General features: G+C 58.2%; 1 protein-coding gene across 14 annotated transcripts; it reads left to right on the forward strand.

Annotated features, from left to right (window-relative positions):
* Nucleotides 1-704: 704 nt before the first annotated feature.
* On the forward strand, nucleotides 705-21,572 carry TPM3 (tropomyosin 3). Of its 14 annotated transcripts, XM_075445450.1 has the most exons (11): nucleotides 705-833; nucleotides 1,207-1,332; nucleotides 7,930-8,063; nucleotides 8,891-9,008; nucleotides 9,258-9,328; nucleotides 10,703-10,778; nucleotides 11,241-11,303; nucleotides 11,465-11,534; nucleotides 13,353-13,431; nucleotides 15,339-15,402; nucleotides 19,640-20,358. In XM_075445450.1, the coding sequence occupies exons 1-11, from the start codon at nucleotides 720-722 to the stop codon at nucleotides 19,715-19,717; spliced, it is 993 nt and encodes a 330-aa protein (XP_075301565.1). In that variant the 5' UTR covers nucleotides 705-719; the 3' UTR covers nucleotides 19,718-20,358. The 14 variants fall into 14 exon arrangements, with proteins under 14 accessions (XP_075301565.1, XP_075301568.1, XP_075301567.1 ...); XM_075445453.1 differs by lacking the exons at nucleotides 15,339-15,402; nucleotides 19,640-20,358 and adding an exon at nucleotides 18,801-19,633 and having other exon boundaries at nucleotides 720-833; XM_075445463.1 differs by lacking the exons at nucleotides 705-833; nucleotides 1,207-1,332 and adding an exon at nucleotides 4,721-4,890.
* The last annotated feature ends 370 nt before the right edge of the window (nucleotides 21,573-21,942 follow it).

A 21,942-nucleotide genomic window follows, 5' to 3' on the forward strand; every position in this document is an offset into this window, starting at 1 on the left:
TGCTCCAGCTGCCAGGAGCATCTTCTGCCTCGCCGCCAAGCGCCGGCACGGGCAGAGCCAGGCGTGGGGCTCAGCGGGCTCCCGGGGGGCTCTTGCCCAGGTGTTGGGCTCCGGTCCCCCCACTGCTCCCCGCAGAGCCAAACAATTCGGGCCAGGGGCTGCTGCTAAGCCCCTGCTCTTAAAATAGCGCTGAGCTGAGCTCATCCTTTTCCACGCCGCCCCCGGGCATGGGGAAATGTCAGCCCGGGGGCCCCAAAAACATCCCAAGCCCCTGGTGGGCTGCAGCCCAGGAGGGGGGCTTCGCTGCCGGTGCTGCGGGGACTCAGCGCGTCCCGAGGGAGTGGCGGGTGGGAGCACGGTGTCCCCACGACACTGGCCAGGGTGTCCCATTGCACGGGGGGCACGGGCGGCCGGGACAATGCGGGACCCCCGGCTCGCAGACCTGCTGCTGCTTTTTATAACCGCCCCAGCTGTCCTCAGGAGCCCAAATAAGGCTGCAGCCGCCCGGACCCCCCCAGGGCAGACAATGGGTCCCAAGCGGAGACTTTTTGGGAAGGTGGGGAGGCGGCTCGGCCCAAGAAAGGCAAAGCCCCCGCACCGGCGGGCAGGGCAGAGTTGATAAAACGGGCAGCGGGGCAGCGGGCAGCACTGCCGCCCTGCCTGCGCCTTGCCCGCCCCGCTGCCTGCACCCTGCCGCCGGCGCCCGCGTCCCACCGAGGATGGAGGCCATCAAGAAGAAGATGCAGATGCTGAAGCTGGACAAGGAGAACGCCCTGGACCGGGCGGAGCAGGCGGAAGCCGAGCAGAAGCAGGCGGAGGAGCGGAGCAAGCAGGTAGGGTGGGTGGCAGAAGCCCCCAGCCCGGGGATGGTCTGGGGGTGGCTTCTCCTGGTGCTGGACCGTGCTGAGCCCAGACCCCACACAGACTCTGGCGAGGGGAACAAGGGTGGGAGAGCCACCACCGCCCTGTAGCTCGGGGGTCGGGTCGCGATGCCATGGGGCATCCCGAGGGCTGCGAGGGCTCGGTCCCTGCCAGCTCGTGGCACGTGGGACAGGGACGGACACTGCAGGGCAGAGCTGGCCCCAGGATGGGGCAGGAGGGATGCCGTGGGGCAGAGATGAGCCCGGGAGGGGGTAGGCAGGGCTGTCCCGCGGGGTGGGGGTCCGGAGGGGCGTCCGCCTGCGGTGACCGCCGCTGCCCTTCCAGCTGGAGGATGAGCTGGCCGCCATGCAGAAGAAGCTGAAGGGGACAGAGGATGAGCTGGACAAATACTCCGAGGCCCTGAAAGATGCCCAGGAGAAGCTGGAGCTGGCGGAGAAAAAGGCGGCAGACGTACGTATGGGGTGGAGGGTGGGAGCTGGGTTGGCTGCCCTCCCCTTGCCGCTCTGCCCGTGCGACTCCAGCCCTTCCCTGTGGCCCTGGGGTGGACGAAGGTCCCGGTCAGGCTCGGAACTCCTGGCAAAGCCATGTGGGTGTCTGGGAGCGGAGAGTGACCCCAGGAAGGACACATCGGGGGGGACCACCCACAGCCACGCAGGGGACAGAGGGATGCTGGCAGGCGTCTTCGGAGGCAAGGACGTCCCAGGCAGCCCAGGAGCGGGGACGGAGCAGGCTGGGCAGCCAGGCTCCCCGCAGCAGGGCATGGGCAGAGCGAGCAGCCCTCGAGCGCGGGATGTGGGGTCTACGCGCGTCCCCGGCAAGCTCCGAGTCACGGCTGCTGGCGGCGGAGCCGAGCTGCGGAGGAGGAGGAGGAGGCAGCCCTCGTCTCCCCGGGCAGGCCAAGGCCGCGTGGGCAGCGTGACAACTGCACAGCCCGGCTATTGTTGGCCGCCGTTTCCAGGAAAACAATGGCGCAGGCGGTGCAGGGTTTCGCCGGCCGGCCGCTCGCCCGGCCATCACGTGGCGCGGCATCGGGCCCCGCTCGGTCACCGCCAGGACCTGGCAGCCGGAGCGGCTGTCACCCCGTGGGGCGGCCATGTCTTAAGGGTCGAGCGCGGGGGAGATGCAGATCTTCCCTCCTCTCCCTCGACGAGCCCAGCTCTGATGTCCAGCCCGGAGGCAGGCGCCTTCCCCTCCCGCCACGCTGCCGCCGGGCCGCGGGGAAGCGGCCCAAGCCCTGGCACAGCGCCTGGGCTGGCTCCCACCAGCACGTCCCAGCTCCGAGCTGGGGGCCAGGGCGTCATCAGGAACTCCCGAGCCCCGGACGCTTCGTCAGCCCCGCGGCTTCGCGTCCCGGCCCCGGCTAAGCGTGCCGGCACCGCCGGCCCTGCCCTGGAGCTGGGCACGAGCCGGGTGCGGCGGTGCAGAGCTCTGGAGAGCCATCTCCCTCCCTCGGACCCTTCTTCCCTCCCTTCGGTCCCCGCTGGCATTTTCACGCCGTCTCCCTGCTGTCACGGCCCACATCCCCACTTGCTTTGCCACTCGTTCGGCCCTTTCTGGGCATCTGGAGCCCCGTTTTTCCGGCCACCGCTCCCCAAGGTGGCTCTTGGGGGTCCCGCGGTTTCACCCCGGCTCCGGGAAGCGGAGGGGCAGGAGGAGGGATTTCGCACCCCGGATCGACGGATGCCCAGAGCCACCTCCCAGCTCCTTCCACCAGCGGGAGCGTGCAGGCTCGGGCCCCTTCGGCCGCCAGCTCGGCTCTGGGGACGCGCCAAGGCGTTCGGCCGGCCGAGTGCGTGCCAGCCCTCTCCGCCCTGGCAAACACAGCCCCGGGGCACGTCCCTGCCCGGCTGCCGACCAGCCCGGCGCCCCGTTCCCTTTTATTCGCGTGCCCAAACAGGTTTCGTGGCGAGGAAGCGCAGCGACGGGTCGCCATTACGTTTTCGTTGAGCTCTCAGGGGGCTCTGGGACCCTCGCCGCACCCAGCAACGCCGCTCTCGGCAGCGTTTCCTGCCCCAGCCGAGACCGGGGGGGGTTTGAGCAGCGGCTCAGGCTGCTGCAGTGGGGTCACAGGACCCCGGGAGCTGGGGGGGCCATGCGGGGCTGGGCGGGGGCCGAGGGGTGCGTGCACCCACGCGGGGCAGGACGTGGAGGACTGTGTGGGGCAGGCTCCAGGGGCTGTGTGGGGCCAGGCCCTGGCTCTCAGACCCCCGGGAGGCTGTCCCTGCGTCCCCCCCACCCGCGTGGGGCAGATCTCGGCGTCCCCAGACCCCTGTGGGGTAGGTCATGGTGTCCCCCCACCCATTTGGGGCAGATCTTGGCGTTGCCAACCCCCTGTGGGGCAGGGCCTGGTGTCTCCCCAGCTGTGTGGGGCAGGTCTCAGCATCCCCACACCCACGTGGGGCCAGTCCCGCCATCCCCCCACCCACATGGGGCAGATCTTGGTGTTCCCAGGCCCCCATGGAGCAGGTCCTGTGGTCCCCACACCCACGTGGGGCAGCTCTTGGTGTCCCAGGCCCCCGTGTGGCAGGTCCTGCTGTCCCCCCACCCGTGTGGGGCAGATCTCAGCATCCCCAGGCCCCCATGGAGCAGGTCCTATGGTCCTCACACCTGCATGGGGCAGCTCTTGGTGTCCCCAGGCCGCTGTGGGGCAGATCCTGGTGTCCCCCATGCGCGTGGGGCAGATCTCGGCATCCCCACACCTGCGTGGGGCAGGTCCCACCATCCTCCCACCCCCACGGGGCAGGTCTCAGCATCCCCAGGCCCCCATGTGGGGGTCCCGCTGTCCCCACACCCATGTGGGGCACATCTCGACATGCCCACACCCGCATGGGGCACATCCCACCATCCCTCCACCCGTGTAGGGCAGACCTTGGTGTCCCCAGGCCCCCGTGGTGCAGGTCCTGTGGTCCCCACACCCACGTGGGGCAGCTCTTGGCGTCCCCAGGCCCCTGTGGGGCAGGTCCTGGTGTCCCCCTCCCGCATGGGTCCAGTCCCGCCGTCCCCCCACCAGCGTGGGGCAGATCTCAGTGTCCCCCCCTGTACGTGGGGCAGATCTCGGTGTACCCCCACCCACGTGGGGCAGATCTTGACATCCCCACACCCACGTGGGGCAGGTCCTGCCATCCCTCCACCTGTGTGGGGCAGATCTTGGTGTCCCCCCACCCGCGTGGGCCAGTCCCGCTGTCCCCTCACCTGCCTGGGGCAGATCTTGGTGTCCCCAGGCCCTCGTGGGGCAGGTCCTGTGGTCCCCACACCCATGTGGGGCAGATCTCAGTGTTCCCCCCCGTACGTGGGGCAGATCTCGATGTCCTCAGGCCCCCATGGAGCAGGTCCCACCGTCCCCCCCCTCCGTGTGGGGCAGCTCTCAGTGTCCTCAGGTCCCCGTGGGGCAGGTCCTGTGGTCCCCACACCCGCGTGGGGCAGATCTCGGTGTCCCCAAGCCCCCGTGGGGCAGCTCTCGGTGTCCCCCCACCCGCGTGGGGCAGCTCTCGGTGTCCCCAAGCCCCCGGGGGGCAGCTCTCGGTGTCCCCAAGCCCCCGGGGGGCAGCTCTCGGTGTCCCCCCACCCGCGTGGGGCAGCTCTCGGTGTCCCCAAGCCCCCGGGGGGCAGCTCTCGGTGTCCCCCCCCCCCGCGTGGGGCAGGTCCCGCCGTACCCCCCCCCTCGCGTGGGGCAGGCCCCCGCTGTCCCCGCTCCCCCGTGGGCCCTCCCGCTGCCCGCAGGCCCCGCCTCCTCCGAGCGCGCCGGCCGCCGCCCGTCTCCACGGCAACGCGGGCGGAGGGCGCGGAAGTGACGTCACTTCCCGGGCGGCGGGCGGCGGGTTCCGGTATTTCAGGGCGGGGCGGGCGCGGCGCGGAGCGGCGGGCTGGGCCGGGAGGATGGCGGGGGCCACGACCATCGAGGCGGTGAAGCGCAAGATCCAGGTGCTGCAGCAGCAGGCGGACGATGCGGAGGAGCGGGCGGACCGCCTGCAGCGGGAGGTGGAGGCCGAGCGCCGCAACCGCGAGCAGGTACCGCCGGGGAGGGCCGGGCCCCGGGGGGGGGGGGGGGGTTAACGGGGGTGGGCGGCGATGCCGAGGGTCGCTCCGAGCCGGGGCCAGGCAGCGCTGCGGGGTCCGGGGGCTGCGGGATCCCCGCGCGGGGCCCCCCCTCGGTGCTTGCCGTGGGGGCTGGAGGGTACCGGGGGGGGGTGGGGTGGTCTCGCTCGTCCCCTCCCCGTGTCCCGTGGTGGCGGTGGCTCTCGCGGGGGTCCCCTGGACCCCAGCCGCGGTGCCCCGGCCGGTGGAGAGAGCCGGCGGATCTCTCTTCCCTCGTCACCGGGCTCCCGGAGCTGAAGGCGGTGGGGGGGTGGAGCGTCCCCGGTCCCCCCGGTGGGGTTCCCGGGCAGCTCCGAGCAGCCGGAGAGGAACGGAGGATCCCGGCCATCTTGCGTGGCCCGGTGTTGCAAGCCCGGAGGTGTGCGAAGGCTCGGCGTGCGCTGGGGAAATGGAAGCGAGCTCACCCGGGATGGCAGGAGCCGAGCGGGCAGCCCCGGGGCTCTGCATCCTGCCCGGGTCCCGGCGGGCGGGGGTCCCCGCTGCCCAGACACGCAGGGACTGGGCTGGGGTGGCGTGGGGGGAAGGAAGGAGCAGCCACGGCAGAGCCCCAACTGGGGAGCGCCCGCTCTCGTGGCGTCGTGGGGACGGCGGACGGGGTGACGTGGGGCACTCGCAGGCGCCGGGCTCGGAGCTGAGCGTGACTCTCCGCAAATCCGCGCGGGGACTTCGCTGCCGACTCCGTTCAAAACGTGAAGCTGAGGGTTTTCTGCCCCCGGTGGTGCCGGTGCCCGCGGGGCTGGTCGGGCTTCGCTCCGGAGACCGATGGCAGCCGTGCGGTGGGACCAGGCCACTCCCAGACCTCAGCCGGGCTCTTGCCTTGCAGCCACATAAGGAATTCTCTTGCAGTAGCGGCGTTGTCATGGGAACGTGCGTGTTTCTTGCTGGAGCCCCAGTACAGGGGAGAGAACCAGTGCTCCCAGTGTAGTGGCATCTTGTACTCACCCTGTGGCCTGGCCCTTGGGTCCTGAGGAGTGTCCCCGTTAGGTCTCTGTGGCCTGGGGGAGTGATGGTGAGCTGCGAAGGCCGGGGTGAGCTCTGCCCTTGGCTTGCAGGGCTCCGGTAGCTCCCTGACTCTGGGCTGCCTTCCCGAGGGAAGCACCGAGCAATGGGAATGTGCCGCTCGGCAGCGGGGCTGCGTGGAAGCATCACTCCCGGGCTCCAGGGAAGGCTGACAGCTTCAGCTGTATCCGGCGCGGAGGAGCAGAGAGGGAGGTGTAAAGCCCCTTCTGCGGAGGGAGAGAGGCAGTTCCCTAAAAGCAAAGGGTTTGGTTTTTTTGTTGGGTGGATGAAGTGCTGCCTGCAGGAAGTCAGGGCTAAATGATGTGGTTCAGGGGGTCAGGAAACAGAGGCCTGCTGCGCTGGCATGTCTCCATCCCCTGGGAGAAGGAGGAGGCTCTCCACCTTGACAGCTCGTTGCCTCTTTAATAGGCAAAAGATGTGTTAAGCAGTCCCCTTCCCGGCTCTGTTTAATGTCTCGTTTTGTTCCCTTTGAGCAGACCACTTCCTCCTCTGGCAGAATGTGCCGGCGGGGCTGGCTCTGGGGCAGCTCCCCACTGCGCTGCCTTGTTCGAGCATCGAGGTGTTGGGGGTTTTCCTGGTGAAGAGCGGGCTGTGCTGGGAGCTCCTCTTGTCTTCTCACAACCCGCTCTCGAAGCGTGCTGTGGGGGTTGCCTCGCTGCTGACCGGGGGAAGAGCTCGGACAGCTCTCGGGAACTGAACGTGATTTGTGTCGGGCCCTGCTCTAACACTGGCTGCTTTCATCGCTCTGCTCCTCCCTCCTCGGGCACGGGTAGAAGCAGCGTGTCCTTGCAGGCTGCTTTGTTACACGTAGCTGGGATATTTCATATACGCCTGGCATGTGCCTGTGCGCGGGTCTCTGTGGAAGATCGTGGTGCTGCCCTGAGATGGCTGCAGCCCTGACCATCTTTCCACCGGCGCCGTCATCCCGCTGGAGAGCAGGACCCGGGGTGGCTCGGGTGGGCTGTCAGTGTCCAGGCTGTGGCCAGGGTTGGCGCAGACCGGGCCCTAAGCAGACACATCGTGGTCGGTAGCAGTGCTGCTGGAACAAGCCTGGCTGGAGGGGGTGTGATGGCTTCTGATCTCCGCTGATTCGTGAAAGCCTCGGTCACTTTTGTGGTCACGCTTCTGGCAAATACGCGGCGCCTGTGGGCGCTTGGCAATTTCGCCGGCTCCTGGTGTGTGCGACTGAACTGAGGTGGCTGTCTGCGTGTGGCTGTTGCTGGGGAACAGCCTTCTCAACCTGTCTCAAGACTGGATGAGGCTTTTGCTCTTTCTCTGGGTTATTAGTGAATTGCTGGGAGGAAGGAAGCCTGGAGCACAGCTGGCTCTCCGGAGCTTGAGCTGCTGGGGTTGTGGGCACTACAGCGATCGGCCGAGCCCTGCTGCTCCCGGGGTCGGGGCAGCGCGGTAGAAAGCGTGGCCTACCAGCGCCTTGACACAGTTTGTCAGACCTCTGAAGCTGTTAATCTTCCTCACGTTGGTGGTGAGAGGGCTTGTTTCAAGCAATGCTCATGTCCAGATCACGTGAGTAAACTGACTTTGTGCTAAATGGTAGCTGTCACGGAGCTCTGGTGTGGTGGATAAATAGGACTGTGATTGATGGCCTGGCAGGATTACAGCAGCTGCAGAGAAGACCCATTAGCGTAAGTCATCTACTTAGTGTTTATGGCTTAAACTGTCACGTCAGCTCAAGCTGACAGGCGAGAAACCTGCAGGATGACGGCTGTGCAGACAAAGCGTGTGTGAACGGTTGCGAAGCTTAACGTGTGTGCAAGCGTGAGGGAGTGCAGCCTCTGTAAGAAAGTGGATAAAGCACCCTGGCTTTATTTTGGCTTCCAATGTGCTGATGCTGACCTGAAGGCAGAGCTCTGCTGCCCTGCACTAACTGCTACACCTGCCCCAGACTGAGTCGGCCTCATCTGCTCCCTCTAGGCTGAGGCAGAAGTGGCATCTTTGAACCGCCGTATCCAGCTGGTAGAGGAGGAGTTGGACCGAGCCCAGGAGCGCCTTGCCACAGCTCTGCAGAAGCTGGAAGAGGCGGAGAAGGCTGCAGATGAAAGTGAAAGGTGAGCAAGGGCTGCTGCTCTCACTCCGTCAGACATCTTGGATCTGTTCCTGACTGAGGGCCTGGTGCCATCAACCTCTTGGGCTTCCTAGAGGGTGGGAAGTAGATACCACATCAAGGCTGGATGTGGGAGTCGGTACCTGCTTATGCAGAGCAGCTAAGACAATGCTCTTGGCCTTGAGTGAGTGGCTTGGAACCTGAGGCTAAAGAGCGAGTAAGTGCTGTGTGCTGCTGTGCATCCCCGCCTCGAAGGGAGGAGAAATAACATGGGTTCTGGGATGCCAGTGACTTGTAAAGGTGGCTGCTGGTGGGGAAGCATCTCTTCCCGCTGCCCCTGCTGGCAGATGTCCCCTGACCTGGTGGTGTGATTCAGAGGGGAGCGGTCTGCTTCCCGTTGGCTGGTGTGCTTTGTCAGTGTGCACGCTGTAGCGCGCAGCCTGACCCAGCTGATGTCCTGCCATAAAGATGGACTTGGCGCTTCCTGCATTCCAGCCCGGAAAGAGCTTGGCTCAGCCCTGTGGAGTCCCTAAGACAGTCTGGCTTGTCCTTCTCGGCAGCACCACGTTTCCCTTGGTCCAGGAGCCCGATGAGCTGCTGGAGTAATGCTCCAAGGAACAGTTAATTTTGAGCAATCAAGGCTTCAGTATTTGCATCAGCCCAGCGGTGTCTGCCTTCCTGTGCTACCCTCTGCACTGGGAGGTGTCGTGGCTCAGGAGGAAGCAGCGTGGTCCCAGGGGAGCACTGTTAATGCTCTGAAACTCATTACGCTGCTGGCTTGTACGGGATTGCTTTATAACATCTCCCCTCCCTGTGCTTTCTTTTGGGCAGAGGCATGAAAGTCATTGAAAACCGAGCTCTGAAGGATGAGGAGAAGATGGAACTGCAGGAGATCCAGCTGAAAGAAGCCAAGCACATTGCAGAGGAGGCGGACAGGAAGTATGAGGAGGTGAGAGCCTTGGCTGCTCCCGTACAGCCGACCCTGGCCAGGAGAGACAGCTCTTCTTCCTGCTGACTGGGCTTTCCTCAGCAAACCCAGGGGGAGAGCCTGGCTCTCAGCAGGGTTATGTCAGTGTTCCCCTTAGCCAAAAGACTCCAACAGCTCCAGTGACTCCTGCACGCGTTACCTTTACTGCCTTGCACAGCCTGCAAGTACAAAATTACCTTCCTTCCTCTTAACTCCCATTCTCCCTTCCAGGTTGCTCGGAAACTGGTGATCATAGAAGGAGATCTGGAGCGTACTGAAGAGAGAGCTGAGCTTGCAGAGTCGTGAGTAATCTGCTCGCACGTAACTGACATGTCTACCTTTGCATGGGAACTAACACAGCATTTCTAACCTTGTTACACAAGGCCTGAAGCACAGGGTGGGTTTAGATCCGCAGCTGAAAGAGTGGGAAGCACCCTCCTGCTCGGACCAGGATTAGATCCGCTGAGGATGTGGAGTTTGTGATGATGTGATTTGCCTGGTAGTGGAGATGTTCTGCCCCTTTGCATGGAGGGACTCCCTGTTAGCGAGGTCAGAGAACTCTCCACTTGGTGTTCACCAGCACTGCTTTGTACGTATGGTCACAAGGCCCTTACACGTTGCTACGGGGCATGTGAGTGCACAGCGCTTGGCCTAAAGTAGTGGCAGAGACCACTTCGCTGGGAGCTGGAGTGGCATGTGGGATGTCCAAGGGCAGAACTGTGGCTGAGGTTGGTCTTTGGCCTCTTAAAATATTTGCAGTAGTACTACAAGACTTCTGCACTGCTGATCAGCAAGCTGGACTTCCTCTGCTCGAGAGCAGGCACGCAAATTGTGGCGTTTGGGCTCCTTTCATGTGTCTGGATGCTTGAGCTGGTCCTTGAGGAGCTGGTCAGGGCCTTTCTGTACTCTGGGCCTTGTCTAACAAAGTTGGTGTGTACGCAGCAGTAGCAGTGTGCTTCCTGCCCAGACATGCATGTCATGACCATGACTTCTTTGTGTTTTTCCCCTACCTCCTTTTTTGCTCTGTGGTATTGTGTTATTGGTGCTCCTTTTGACCCTTGCCCCCACCTGGCTTGTGCCATCGTGTGACCGTCACTAACAGTCGTTGCCGGGAGCTGCAGGAGCAGATCAGAGTGATGGACCAGAACTTGAAGTGTCTGTCTGTTGCCGAAGAAAAGGTACTAACCTTTCCCCTTCTCAAACCATTAAACCAGAAGCCTTGTGGTCATATTGCTACGCTCCTTCCCTCAGCTTAGCTGTCTTTCTCTCTCCTGGAATGTTCTGTCCTCTCTGTCCATAAATATTCCTGTCTGAGTGGTGGTGGTGGCTGTCCACCTGTCCGTCAGAGCAGCTTCCCTCCTTACAGCAAACTAAACATGCAGCTTCTACTTGAAGACTCCAGGTCTGGCAGAAATCTGTGTCCACATCTCAGCTGCTCAGCTCAGTGCCCTGCGCATGTGCTGGCAGAATACTTCAAATGAGAACTTGGAGGCAGGAAGGGAACTTGCTTTCCGTGCAAGTGCCTCAAAGCAGGGTCCCATCCAGTCTGATCCCAGACTGTCTCCTAAAGAACTTCCTGGTCTTACCTGCACATGGATTCACTTCTTGTCTCTCCTGTCTTTTCCTCCCACTTCTCTTCCTTTTTTTTTCCCCCCTTTCTTTACAAACCCCCACAGTAAATGTTCCGAGCTGGAAGAAGAGCTGAAGAATGTCACCAACAATCTCAAGTCTCTTGAGGCTCAGGCTGAGAAGGTAGGGCTGTTTGTCCAAGGGCCAGGAACATTTCTGTTTTGCTAGAAGGGTGTGTGACAGCAGAGCACCCACTGGGATGGAAATGATGCAACCGCAGCCTTAAGCAAGCGAGGAGAGCTGTGCTTGGTCTCCTAGGAGAGCTAACGGATTTTGGTGCTGGGCTGATGTTGACTGTAGAAACTGGCAGTGTGGGAAGTCTGGCTGCCCTTCCCTGCCTCGGGGCAGACCTGATCAGCCAAGATGTTTATGCTGCTGGGATGAGAATTTTTCTGCGCCCAAGTTTGTGTGCACGATGTGGGACTTGCTGCCTGACCCAGTTCTGTTGGACTAGGGTAGGGCTGTGAACAACTCCCAGTTGAAAGTTTCTGGGGGCGTGTGCGCTGCAGTGAGGAGTTTTAAGTCTCCCTCTGTAGCGGGAGGTACCTAGGGCTGCTGATGGCTGACTCCTCTCCTTTTCCGCAGTACTCTCAAAAAGAGGATAAATACGAAGAAGAGATCAAGATCCTGACTGATAAACTCAAAGAGGTGAGTGACCATGTCAGGATGGCCCAGATGGATGAGCTGGTCTCAGCTTGACTGGGGAGAGATGTGGCAGATGGGAGACTTCATGTCCTCAGCTGATGCCTCTGTAGTCCTTTGCTGTATACCAAAGCTCTTGTACCAACTGGCTTCCTCCTGTCTGGCAGGCAGAGACCCGTGCTGAATTTGCTGAACGGTCTGTAGCCAAGCTGGAGAAGACCATTGATGATTTGGAAGGTATGTTGTGGGGATGGGAAGCCAAGGGATGTGTGGTGAGGAGTGGGGAGCTGAGGAAGGCTGTCTCCCAGATAGGTGGAGAGAGGGGACGCTGCTCCTTGATACTTGGAGCATGACCTAACTTGGCCTCCATGGTGAGGCTTGGTGCCTCTGGGCTTGTGAGTTGTGCCTCGTGTATCTACTCTGAAAACAGTTCCCTGGCTGTGCCGCAGCAGCTGTCAAGCTCTTGATCCAAACACCTTGTCGTATCTGACTGACAGTGACAGATAGTGCGGCCGGTGTATCTTGATTGTGATGTCCTCAGGAAAGTAACTGGATTCCTATGCTCCAGCTATAACCCAGTTTGAGTGGCATAGGGAAAAAAAAACTGCCTGAACTCTGCAGGAATTGGTTACAATAACACGCTCGTATGCAGCATCTCATGCACGTGGCTGGCTGCTGCAGACAGTGTTGTTGCAAGTCAACCACAGTAGTCAGTGAGCCTTGAAACAGCCTCCATGAAGACTCGGACTCCTCGGTGTCAGTCCTGGTTCAGTATCGAATCACCAGAAGCCCCATCCATGTAGTGTGGTGGTCAGCCTGTGCCAAGGATGGCTTGCTTTCTTCCTCCTGTTCCTGGTTTCACAGTACTTCAGGAGCACTCCTGAGGCCAGTCATCGCAGAATCCTACACCTTTCCCCAAGCCACGGAAGGAGAAGGTTCCAAGTGCCTCCCTTAAATCTGGGGCTGTGGCCAGGTTCTGCTGTGGATAGCTGTGGCCGGAATGGTGGTGCTGGTAAACCAAAACTCTTACAGGCCTCCTGCCTCGACCACAGCATGTGCCTTTGTGGTCTTTTAGTGCCAGGTCTTGGAGATTCAAAGCCATATCCTACCGTCTGGAGTCACTCGGGAGGTTTTTTTAATCTAGAAATAGCAATGGTGTCAGCTGAGCTGTTCCAGAACCGTAGCCAAGCAGCAGTCTGAGCCAGCTCATGATCCAGGGCAAGCTTTTATTTGGAACTGCAAAAACTCCTCCAAATCCCTGCATGCTCCCCTTGAAACATGTTGATGGAGAGTTGGCTCCGGTCTCCAGCCTTGCTGCTGAAGTGACCTAGTTTGACAACTGACAAAGTTCTCTGGGTCCTGCGAAGCTGTTAACGACGTTACCAGCTGTACTGTAGCCTAGGCAGGCCGGAGCTGGGAGAAGCCTGTGCCAGCTCTGCACAGTGCTCAAGGAGCGCATCAGTTCGGGTTTCAGGACTGCCTCCTCCCCTGAACGCGGGTGATCTCTGCTCCATTATCTGATTGAGAACACGGGTGTGGCCTGTCTGTTCGGCTCACCCTGCCTGGCTGTGTACTACAGGATGGGAATTCCCTCTGATGCCCAGGACTATTACATGACTGGCTTCTCCCAAGCAGGTTTTTTTATGGAGACTGAAGATGAGAACAGAGCGCCTCAACTGATCTGTGCCTTCCTTGGGTGTAGCAATCTTCTCCCTAAGTGGATGGAGTTGCCCTTCCCTGCTGCTCCTGTCGGTGGTTCTTGCTGACCTAGCTGGGCAGCTTTTCACAAGCTGATGTGATTTGAGTTCTTGGCTCTGCTTCAGTTGAAGCTGGCTTGTAATCCTGGAAGGCGCTTGCTGGTCAGACTGTCCTCAGGCTGTTGGAACCCTCCTGTTCATTGTCGGGAACTGATACGGAATTGTGATGGCTCCACATCTAACCTAATTTTCTTCTGTTCATGAATCCCATACTTCTTTTCCTGCCCCAGGGTGTTGGAAGAACTCCTCTGCCATCCCTCATTGTTTCCCTTTTGTTCTCCTCCTAAACCTCTTCTAGATGAGCTCTATGCCCAGAAACTGAAGTACAAAGCAATTAGTGAGGAACTGGACCACGCCCTGAATGACATGACTTCCATGTAAATATGAGCTGGCTGGTGTTCGCCTCTCGCTTCAGCAGGCTAGACTGCCAGAGCTTGCTTGGTTTGCTGTGATTTTCATAGTTGGAGAATCAATGGCACTGTGTCTAGGTTACTTCTACAGATCTCTGCCTCGAGGATCGTGGAGGCTTCCCTGCAGCATGCTGTGTTCTAACTCTAGGTCCTTGTGATCTGCATGTGTAACACTGAGTGCTGTGCTGGCCTGAAAGGGTTCTGACTTGAACTCTACGAGTGCAATTCCCAGTCCTGCTGGGAAAGGCTTCCTAAGGTAATGCGGCTTAGTTGTCTGCTAGAGCCGCTGAGCCATGGTCTCAGGATTCCTCCTGGAAGAGGCTGCTTGAGTGGATTCCTTAGGAATTGCCGTAACAGGCTTGCGATGGGCTGGATCATGAACTGATCTGTGGAAGTAGCTGAACTCGTATGTTTCTGCCACTTTGCTACTCGGCTTTTTGTTCAGGTTTGCGATGGGTTCTGCTAACAGCTGCTCCGCACAGTCCTTACCACTAACCGAGGAGAGGCCAGGTACTTGCGCTGCAGGGGGAGAGCCTTAACGCTAGCGTCTGAAAGCTCCCTAAGCAAAGTTTGCTGTGCACAAACACTTGAGCTTCTCTTAAAATTAGTGTCTCCTTCTGTCTCACACAGATAAGTCTTGCGATTCCAAACTCCACTTTGGATTTGCCTCTGCTTGGTGGCTTGTTCTGCATCTGCGCCCTGCATTCGTGCTCTTGTCATCTGGCTCTGAATTCCAGTACTTTTTTCCAGTTACTGTGCACAGGGCATCCCTGGGAACGAGTGCTGTAAAGACGCTGAAGCTTGACAGCAGCAGCAGCCCACCGGTCATGCTGCACTTGCTCCTAAACAAAGCTCCCTCTGTTTGACCCGATGTGCCAGACACTGCTGTGCTCTGAGGGGCTGCCCTTTCAATGTCTGGGTGTAGCTGGGAGTATGTTGTTCTCGTATGCATATCTTGTGTAGAGCCATAAAGCTCCTTTTGTATTTCTCTTGCCTCTTGCTTGAGCATGTCGTCACCTTTTTTAAGGAAAACAATTCTTGTATAAATTGAATGGAACGGCTGGTGCTTTTGAGAAATGGGTTTCTAGTGACCACTTGCTGCTTTAGAGTAACTGTTTCAATGTTGCCTTCAAACCGGTGTAACCCTCATCACCCTTGGCGGAATACACAGACTTCATTAACGCACCGGATTTTTCCCTTTGGGTGTCTTATTGGCTCGCAGATGTGAATTGCAGCTCTGCAAACGGTGCCTCAGCGTGCAGCATGCTCTGTAGGGGCAGACAGGAGGCTGGGGGTTTGCAGCGGGAAGTCCTCGAGCTGTGCCTGCTTCAGCCTGGCTGAAGACACTCCTCACCTGCCTGCTCTGGAGTGTTCCTTGGCATCGGCTGCCAAGCGCAGGCTTGCAGTGGGACGTCACCACACCTGGTAGTCACTAGGTCACTGGCAGGATGTGAAAAGCTAATAAATATCAAGCGAGGTCTGGCTGGTTTCCAGTTGGGTGGGATGGGTTGGGTGTGCAAGGTGCTGCTGGTGTCAATGGGAGGGATGTGTGGGCCCTTGGTTCAGGAATGAGAACGCACTGCAGCAGGGCTAAGGGTGTCTGAGCCAGGGAACGTGTGTTTTGTGGAGACCTCCCCTCCCTGTGCAGGGGCTGAGGGTGACAGGGTCCTCCCGGGAGCGTGGCATGGAGCTTTACACTGAGCACTGCAGCTGGCAGCGGGCTGCAAACACTTGACGTGCGTCACTGCTGGCCTGAGTCTGTTGCTGGTTGCTCTGATATCATAAATGCTGGTCAGACTCTGGTACCTGTGTGTGCTGCCTCGTGGTGGCTGGTCAAATACTTTTTCCTTTCTGGATTGGTTCATCTACCACAGTGCCCGAAGAGCCCTTCACGAACGGAGTTTTGATGAAATGGGACACCTCCCGTGGTTTCCTCAGGTTTGTGTCACTCCGTTCTCTGCACAAACGGCACTAGCAGCAAGGATAGGCCAGACACACTGAACTGCCCCAGCCTGTCCTCACTCTGTCTTCTGTGTCAGGGCTGCCCCCTCTCCAATGGGTCTGGGTGAGGAAGGAGGGAGTATTCCCACAAGGAATTTCAAAGGCTGATAGCTTAGAAGGGTCTGGCAGATGGTGGTCTGATTCTCCTGGTGCATGGGGCAATAACTGTGTGCCCTGTAAGCACAAAGGAAGAACCCATAACTCCTCAGTAACCAAACCTGCAGCTGGAGCAGGGGGTCCCAATCGTGCGGGAGGGGCAGGGCGGCTGCTGTGAGTGTCTGGGTGTGCCAAGGCTTCCAGCCCAGCATTTGGGTGCCAGCTCATACCAGGTGGGAGGTGGCAACCTGCCCTTGTGAAATGGCCTCTCTCCTCATGGGGAGGTCCTGTCAGCTGTGGGTTTTACTGACTCACACTGTGTAGAGCTGGTGGCTCTGCTGTTGCACAGTGGTGTTGCAAGTGATGTTATCAAAGGCTGGGCTGTGGCAGGCCCTTTCACTGCTCGTCCTGGTGGAAGTCTGCTCTGGGTGGTAGATGGATGAGTGGGTGATGCAACGTCTGCACTGGGAGGTTTTGAGAGACTTCTGGTCTGACTGGATTGCTAGGCTTGTGCAGGCTGGTTCCTGTGACCTGGGCTGCTGACTCAGGAGTGGCTGCAAACACAGGTTAGCTGACCAGGAGGCACAGGGCCTGGAGCTCCCCAGGTTGCAAGGATGGGTGGTAAGGCTGCCCGGCGGGCTGGGTGGAGAAGGGAGCAGGCCAGACACTGGAGCTAGTCCCCGCAGACTGGACAAGCATTCCATGTTGAGAAGCTGTTCCTGAGGTCTAGGAAGTGTCATGCTAATTTAGTCAGTCTGTGCTCTCATGTGGGTGGATCATCAGGTCCCTGTCCACAAGCAGCAACACTTGCTTGAAGGCTGTGAGCTGTTGCACCAGCCTGCAGTCACTGGTACTTCTGAGCGCAGTTCACTCCCATCCTCTGCCACTCTGGAGACCCAGGACCAGCCCTGATCACCTGGGGCTGGAGACTGGTGTTGGGGTGCTCAGCGTACCTGCTCAGAGCCAGCATGGAGGCCAGGAGTGAGTTCCTCGCAGCAGCAGTAGTACCTGATGTGCAAGATGGGCTCTGGTGTAGGCTGGCATGGGGTGTACCCATTCCCCCATGCCACAACTTCACTCAGCTTCTGGTTAGATTGCAGTGGGACAGAAAACATTGGTTTCTCTGGCTGTTGCTTGGTCCCTTTGTAGCTTTAAAGAGGGACAATCCATCTGCATTACCCCCCTGTTCTGCAGAGTGAGGTGCAGCTAGAGCAGGGGCTGAGGGTTGCTGGGTGGAGGTGAGCTTCCCCCCTTGTGTGTGGCTGTCGTGCCGGAGGGAGTGGGCTGAGACTCCCTGGAGAGGGGGATGTGCTTTGGCTGCTCTGTGTGGGGAGCTTGGCTCTGTCCTGAGGCTTACCTGGCCAGGTCTTCTTCAAGAGCAAAAGATTCCTAGGTTGTGTCCTGGTTTTGGCTGGGATAGAGTTCATTTTCCTCCCAGTAGCTGCTGTGGTTTGGATTTAGTAGGAGAAGAATGTTGATAATGCTGATGTTTTCAGCTGTTGCTATGAAATCAAGGACTTTTCCCAGTTTCTCATACTCAGCTGATGAGCAGGTGTGCAGCAGCACTGGCAGACAGCTAGCCCAAGCTGCCTGAGAGAAATATTCCATGCCATGGACATCATGCTCAGTTTATAAAGCGGGGTTGGCTGGGGGCGCAGGAATCCTTTTTTCTCTTTCTCTGTGTGAGTTCTAATTCTTTCTTTTCTGGGAGTTCAGTCTTTTTTGGGAATTTTGTGAATTCTGCAAACTCAGTTCTGGATTCTGTGGATTCTGTGATTTGCTGTTTGGCAAATGGCTGCGAATCAGTTGTCGGGGGGTGAGAAAATTATATTGTAAATAGCTTGTTTTGAATATTCATTATGCAAAATATAATAATTATTTCAAATAGTATTAGCATTTCTTTTGTCTTATTAAACTGTGCTTATCTCAACCCACAAGCTTCACCTTTTGTCCGTTTCTCCTCCCCATCTAGGGAAGGGGAAGGGTGAGTGAGCGGCTGCCTGGTGCTCAGTTGCCGGCTGCTGGGTTAAACCACAGCCAACTGAAAGCCACGAGGAATGGTGTAGATCCCCTTCGGAGGGTGCCCTGGATTCCTAGGAACCTTGTAGTACAAGAAATTGAGAAGAAGCCTCAGGCCAGCAAGAACTCCTGGGCTTTATGCTTGCTCATCAGGCAGAGGCAGCACACTGTGTATCTCTACAGTTCATGATGATTGGTTCTGCCAGGCTGGAAGCTGTTTTATAAGGATTTTTCACTGCCTGGAATTGCCCCAAATGCAGGAATTGCAGTTGTCGGACTTGGAGGACCCTGCCTGTGCAGCTGGGCAGAGATAGATGATGAACTGGTTCTCTGCGGTGGCTGTTGTGGCTGACAGGCTGCATGGCAGGACAGTGGCCATCCAGTCCCAAGAGGCGACCTGTCCAGGGAGAGGATCAGACTGGTTCTCCCTTTCCTGGAGTTGCTGATGAGCACGTGTACTTGGTACCAGCCTCGGCGACAAGTGTGGGTGCTGGAGCCCTGTGAGGCTGTAAGGACAGGGACTGGGTGGGAGGTGAAGGCTGTCAGATGCAGTGGCAGCTTGTGCCCTGCTCATTTAGTTGTTCTGAGGCAGATGTACAATAGAAGCCTGTGCTCCAGAACTCCCTCTGTCCTGTACCTGAAGCAGATACTGCCTTCAGTTCCTGTCTGGGTGCGGTGGGTTGTTAGGGTGGCACAAAGGCATGTTCCTGGAGTGTCCTCCAGGTCTGATATGAGATGCTGTCATTCTCAGTTCTTCTGATGTCCCCATCCTACTGTTAACCCCATCAATCCCACTGCTCTGTGGTGTGGCTCACTCTGGAAAGTGCTTCTGGTTCAGCTGTGGTAGGACTACTTCTTTCTGCAGAGTGCTCTGCAGGCTTAAAGCACATCCCAAGTGTCTATCCTTACTTGGGTACAGCCCAGCCTGCAGGCTCCTCCTCTGGTGTTCTCCTCTTCCTTTCTTTGCCTTTGCAAGCCCTTGGCAGCGCTTCCATTTCTGCCCGCACTTGGTTTCCTCTGTGATCTTCCTGAGCTGAAACCCGAGTTAGAGCAAGACAAACCTTTGTTCTCCCTGGATTTGTCTGTGTAATAGCCTAGACTGGTCCTCAGAGGTTATGGAGACAGCTTATTTGATGTGCTCATCTTGGTACTCTACTAACCTTCCCTTTCTCTCTTTTTCTCTCTTCCTCTTGTTTCCCCTAATCCTGTTGCTGCTCCAGAGCGCCTGTACAGCCAGCTTGAGAAAAACCGCCTGCTCTCTAACGAGCTGAAGTTAACGCTGCATGATCTGTGTGACTGAGAAGGGGGCCCACTAATGCCATTAAGCAAGCTTATTGCGACCACCAAAGCTGTGGACCACAGTGAAATCTGATCTTAAAACTGGCAGACTTGCAAATTTTATGCAATTGCTGCTATTTAATGGGGCACTTGAATTTATCCTCTAATTTATTTAAAAGTTGTCGGGTTCTTTTTATAAAGGTAACCTCTGTTCTTGGTGAAGTAACCCTTAGACTTGGCTGGCTTTTGAGCCCTTGTCCAGGGGGTCCTGCCTGGCTCCTCTGTGGAACCAGAATGACAGCACCCACCAAGGGAGGGGTGGGGTGAAGTGAGGCTTATGTCTGCTAAAAGATGCCTGTCAAGTGCTACGACTTCATTTACTGTTAGCTGAATGACTGTAGGATTTCCTGCTGCATGGGATGATGGCTTCTAACAATAAATGACAGACTTTGTGGTCTGTAAGACACTGCAAACCTGTAGTGCTTTCCTATATAGTTGAGTTCTAGCCTGGAAGGTTTGGGGAACGTGGTCATTCTTGGGGCCTGACTCCAGTGCAGCTGCAGAGCCCCAGAACAGGTTGGGAAAGCTCCTGGACACCTTGAAAGCAGGTCCCAAAATCCACAGCATGAAGCTGTGTTTTCAGTGCTTGCAGGGAACGTTTAAACGCTCTAGCTGCTAGTGCTCTAGGAAGGCTGCTTCTCACTGTGCACGGTTTCTGACCCTGGGGAGGTTGGGGAGTGGCTTTGAGAACCTGCCTGTACCTAAAGGACATCTTTTACAGCCTGTCTATCCAGCGTCCCAGCCCGTGGAAGTCTTCAGTGATATGGGTGGGCTGACCTTTGGAGTAAAGCCTACCTAGAGCGCTAGTTGCTGGTCTGAGCTCTCCTCCTGGCTTAAGGAACATGTGAGAATCGACTGTGCGGCTGCCTGTAGTGTCGGGCAGAGTTGCAGCACCCTTGCTCCTACTTGCTCCCTGCCTGCCCTTCACTGAAACCAGCCTCTTCCCTGCTGTCCTTGAGGCATGGTTGTCTGCTCCCTGCTGCCTAGGTAGTTATGGTCTTGGCGACCAGCTTGGCATCTCTGTCCTGTGCTGGGGGGGGGGGAGCACAACCAGCTGTTACTCCAGGGGGTGATTTCTAAGTGTGTTTTACCTCCACGTTGCTCTTGGGTGGCTTGCTGGGCCACGGCGGGGGTCTGCTGTCTGGAACTGTCAAAGGCCTGGGGAAAGCTAGCTGCAGTCAGTCACCTGCATGCAAAACACTGCCTAGAGCACTGGCTAAACGTACATCGTGACCGTGCCGACTGGGAGCACCGGCAATGCGAGAGGCAAGGGCTACAAATGAGCCAGGTAACTTCAGAGCTTCTAGCTGCACCCAGCCAGGCACCCCCGGTCTGAGGACTTGCTGCGGCAGCGTGCTGGGAAGGGGCTAGTGCAAGCTTTCTTTGGCGAAGGTTCCTCGGTTGTCTGAAGCTGCCTTGTAACTCTTGACTCTTGCTTCCTGCCAGATAAACTGAAATCCACCAAAGAGGAGCATCTCTGCACACAAAGAATGCTGGACCAGACCCTGCTAGACCTGAATGAGATGTAATGGATCCCTGCCACTGCCTCGGCCACACGATGCCTGGGGGGGCCAGCCCAGCCGCTGCTGACCTCTAACCCTTGGGGACCAGAGTTTACTTTCTGTTGCCAACTTGACCAAACGCGAATCTTCTCCTTCGCCTCAGGGTTAAAGGCCATCAGGTTGGGCAGAGCTTCAAACAGCGTTATTAAGGGAAAGAAACAATGCAATAATGTTTGGGGAGCATGTTTGAGATGTATACATTTTGTAACTACCTTTTTTGTAGCAACCATTGTAAACATTCCAAATAACTCGTGAGGCTGGTGAGCTCACTTCAAAGCTCTTGGCTTTAAAATTTGGTATTAACCTTCTGTTACTCGGCTCTGGGCCACCCTGCTTTGGCAGGGGGGAGTTGAGAGGGCGTGACGGTTGTGGCTGTGGGCCACTGAATCAGAGTAGCCAGGCTAGGGCTGGAAGCCTGTTGGGAAAACTTCCTTTCCAGGAGCTGTTTGCCAAAAGAGCAGTTCAGTTTCTCAGCTTTAAGGTAACTCTCTGTGTTGTGGAGAAGCAACTTGGGTGAAAGGAGACGTTCTTTTTTTAAAGCCAAGCCTGTTATCTGAACAATTGGACCTTCACAGGGGTTGCTTCCCTTCCCACCTCCCCCCTCCCCCCCCCCCCCCGACTGCTGGCCACTTCCTTTCTTGGTAGGCTGAGAGAAGCCATGGCCCCCCTAACCCACTGCTACACAGGGGTTGAATTTGCCTTCACCAAGTGCTGACGCACCAAGCTTTATCGCTCATTGCTGGGTTACACTTAACAGCTTAAGTACAACAGCCTTGTTTTTCTTGGAGTGTTTTTTTTGCCTACCCTGGGGGAGGGAACCGAGGCCTTCCCTCCTGGCCAGGAGTGCTCTTAGTGTCTTAATAAGGTACAAGCCATCTTGCTGTGCATTGCTGATGTGTAGTTGTGAGGCGTAAGCGTGGAGACGTGCCAAGCCCGCGGTGTGTAGCTTGTGGTTTGAGCATGCTGCTTGGTTGTAGCAGTTTTAGGGGCCAATCTGGAGAAAAAGAAACCCCCATCGAGTGTTTTGATACTAAATTGAAAAATTGTCTTACTGTCTTTTGAAATAAAAACGAATCCCTCCATGCTGCTGGCCGGCTGCGGAGTTTTACTGTGTGGGAGCTGCTCTCTCTGGGCCTGTGGGGGCTGAGGGCAGGTCTGAGGGCTGGGGCCTGTGCCTCTGCCGGAGGGAGGAAGGATGGGGTGAGTTGAGGCGGGGCTCGCCTGCTTCTTCCCGGGGCCGGAGCGCGGTGGGGCCGGGGGGGGGTGTGGGGGTTTGGGGTGTGTGTGAGCGCTCCCTCCTCTACCTCAGCCCTTCGCGGGGGTCTGCTGCCCGCTCCCGCGTGGGGAGCACCGCGCATGCGCAGTGCGCAGGCGGTGAGGCACTCACCAGGGCTGGGCGGGAGCCGGGAGGTGGGCGGCACCGCGCATGCGCAGAGCCTGAGGGATGCACTTGGGCGGCAGA

This window comes from Opisthocomus hoazin, chromosome 30 (assembly GCF_030867145.1).
Source record: "Opisthocomus hoazin isolate bOpiHoa1 chromosome 30, bOpiHoa1.hap1, whole genome shotgun sequence".
Taxonomy (NCBI): Eukaryota; Metazoa; Chordata; class Aves; order Opisthocomiformes; family Opisthocomidae; genus Opisthocomus; species Opisthocomus hoazin.

Bases quoted from the DNA above. Each gene is read 5' to 3' on its own strand.
- TPM3 (XM_075445450.1), top strand. From the start codon at position 720: ATGGAGGCCATCAAGAAGAAGATGCAGATGCTGAAGCTGGACAAGGAG. The intron at 9,329-10,702 runs GTGAGTAATCTG...AAACCCCCACAG, and splicing joins AGAGCTGAGCTTGCAGAGTC to TAAATGTTCCGAGCTGGAAG. The intron at 11,535-13,352 runs GTATGTTGTGGG...AACCTCTTCTAG, and splicing joins GACCATTGATGATTTGGAAG to ATGAGCTCTATGCCCAGAAA.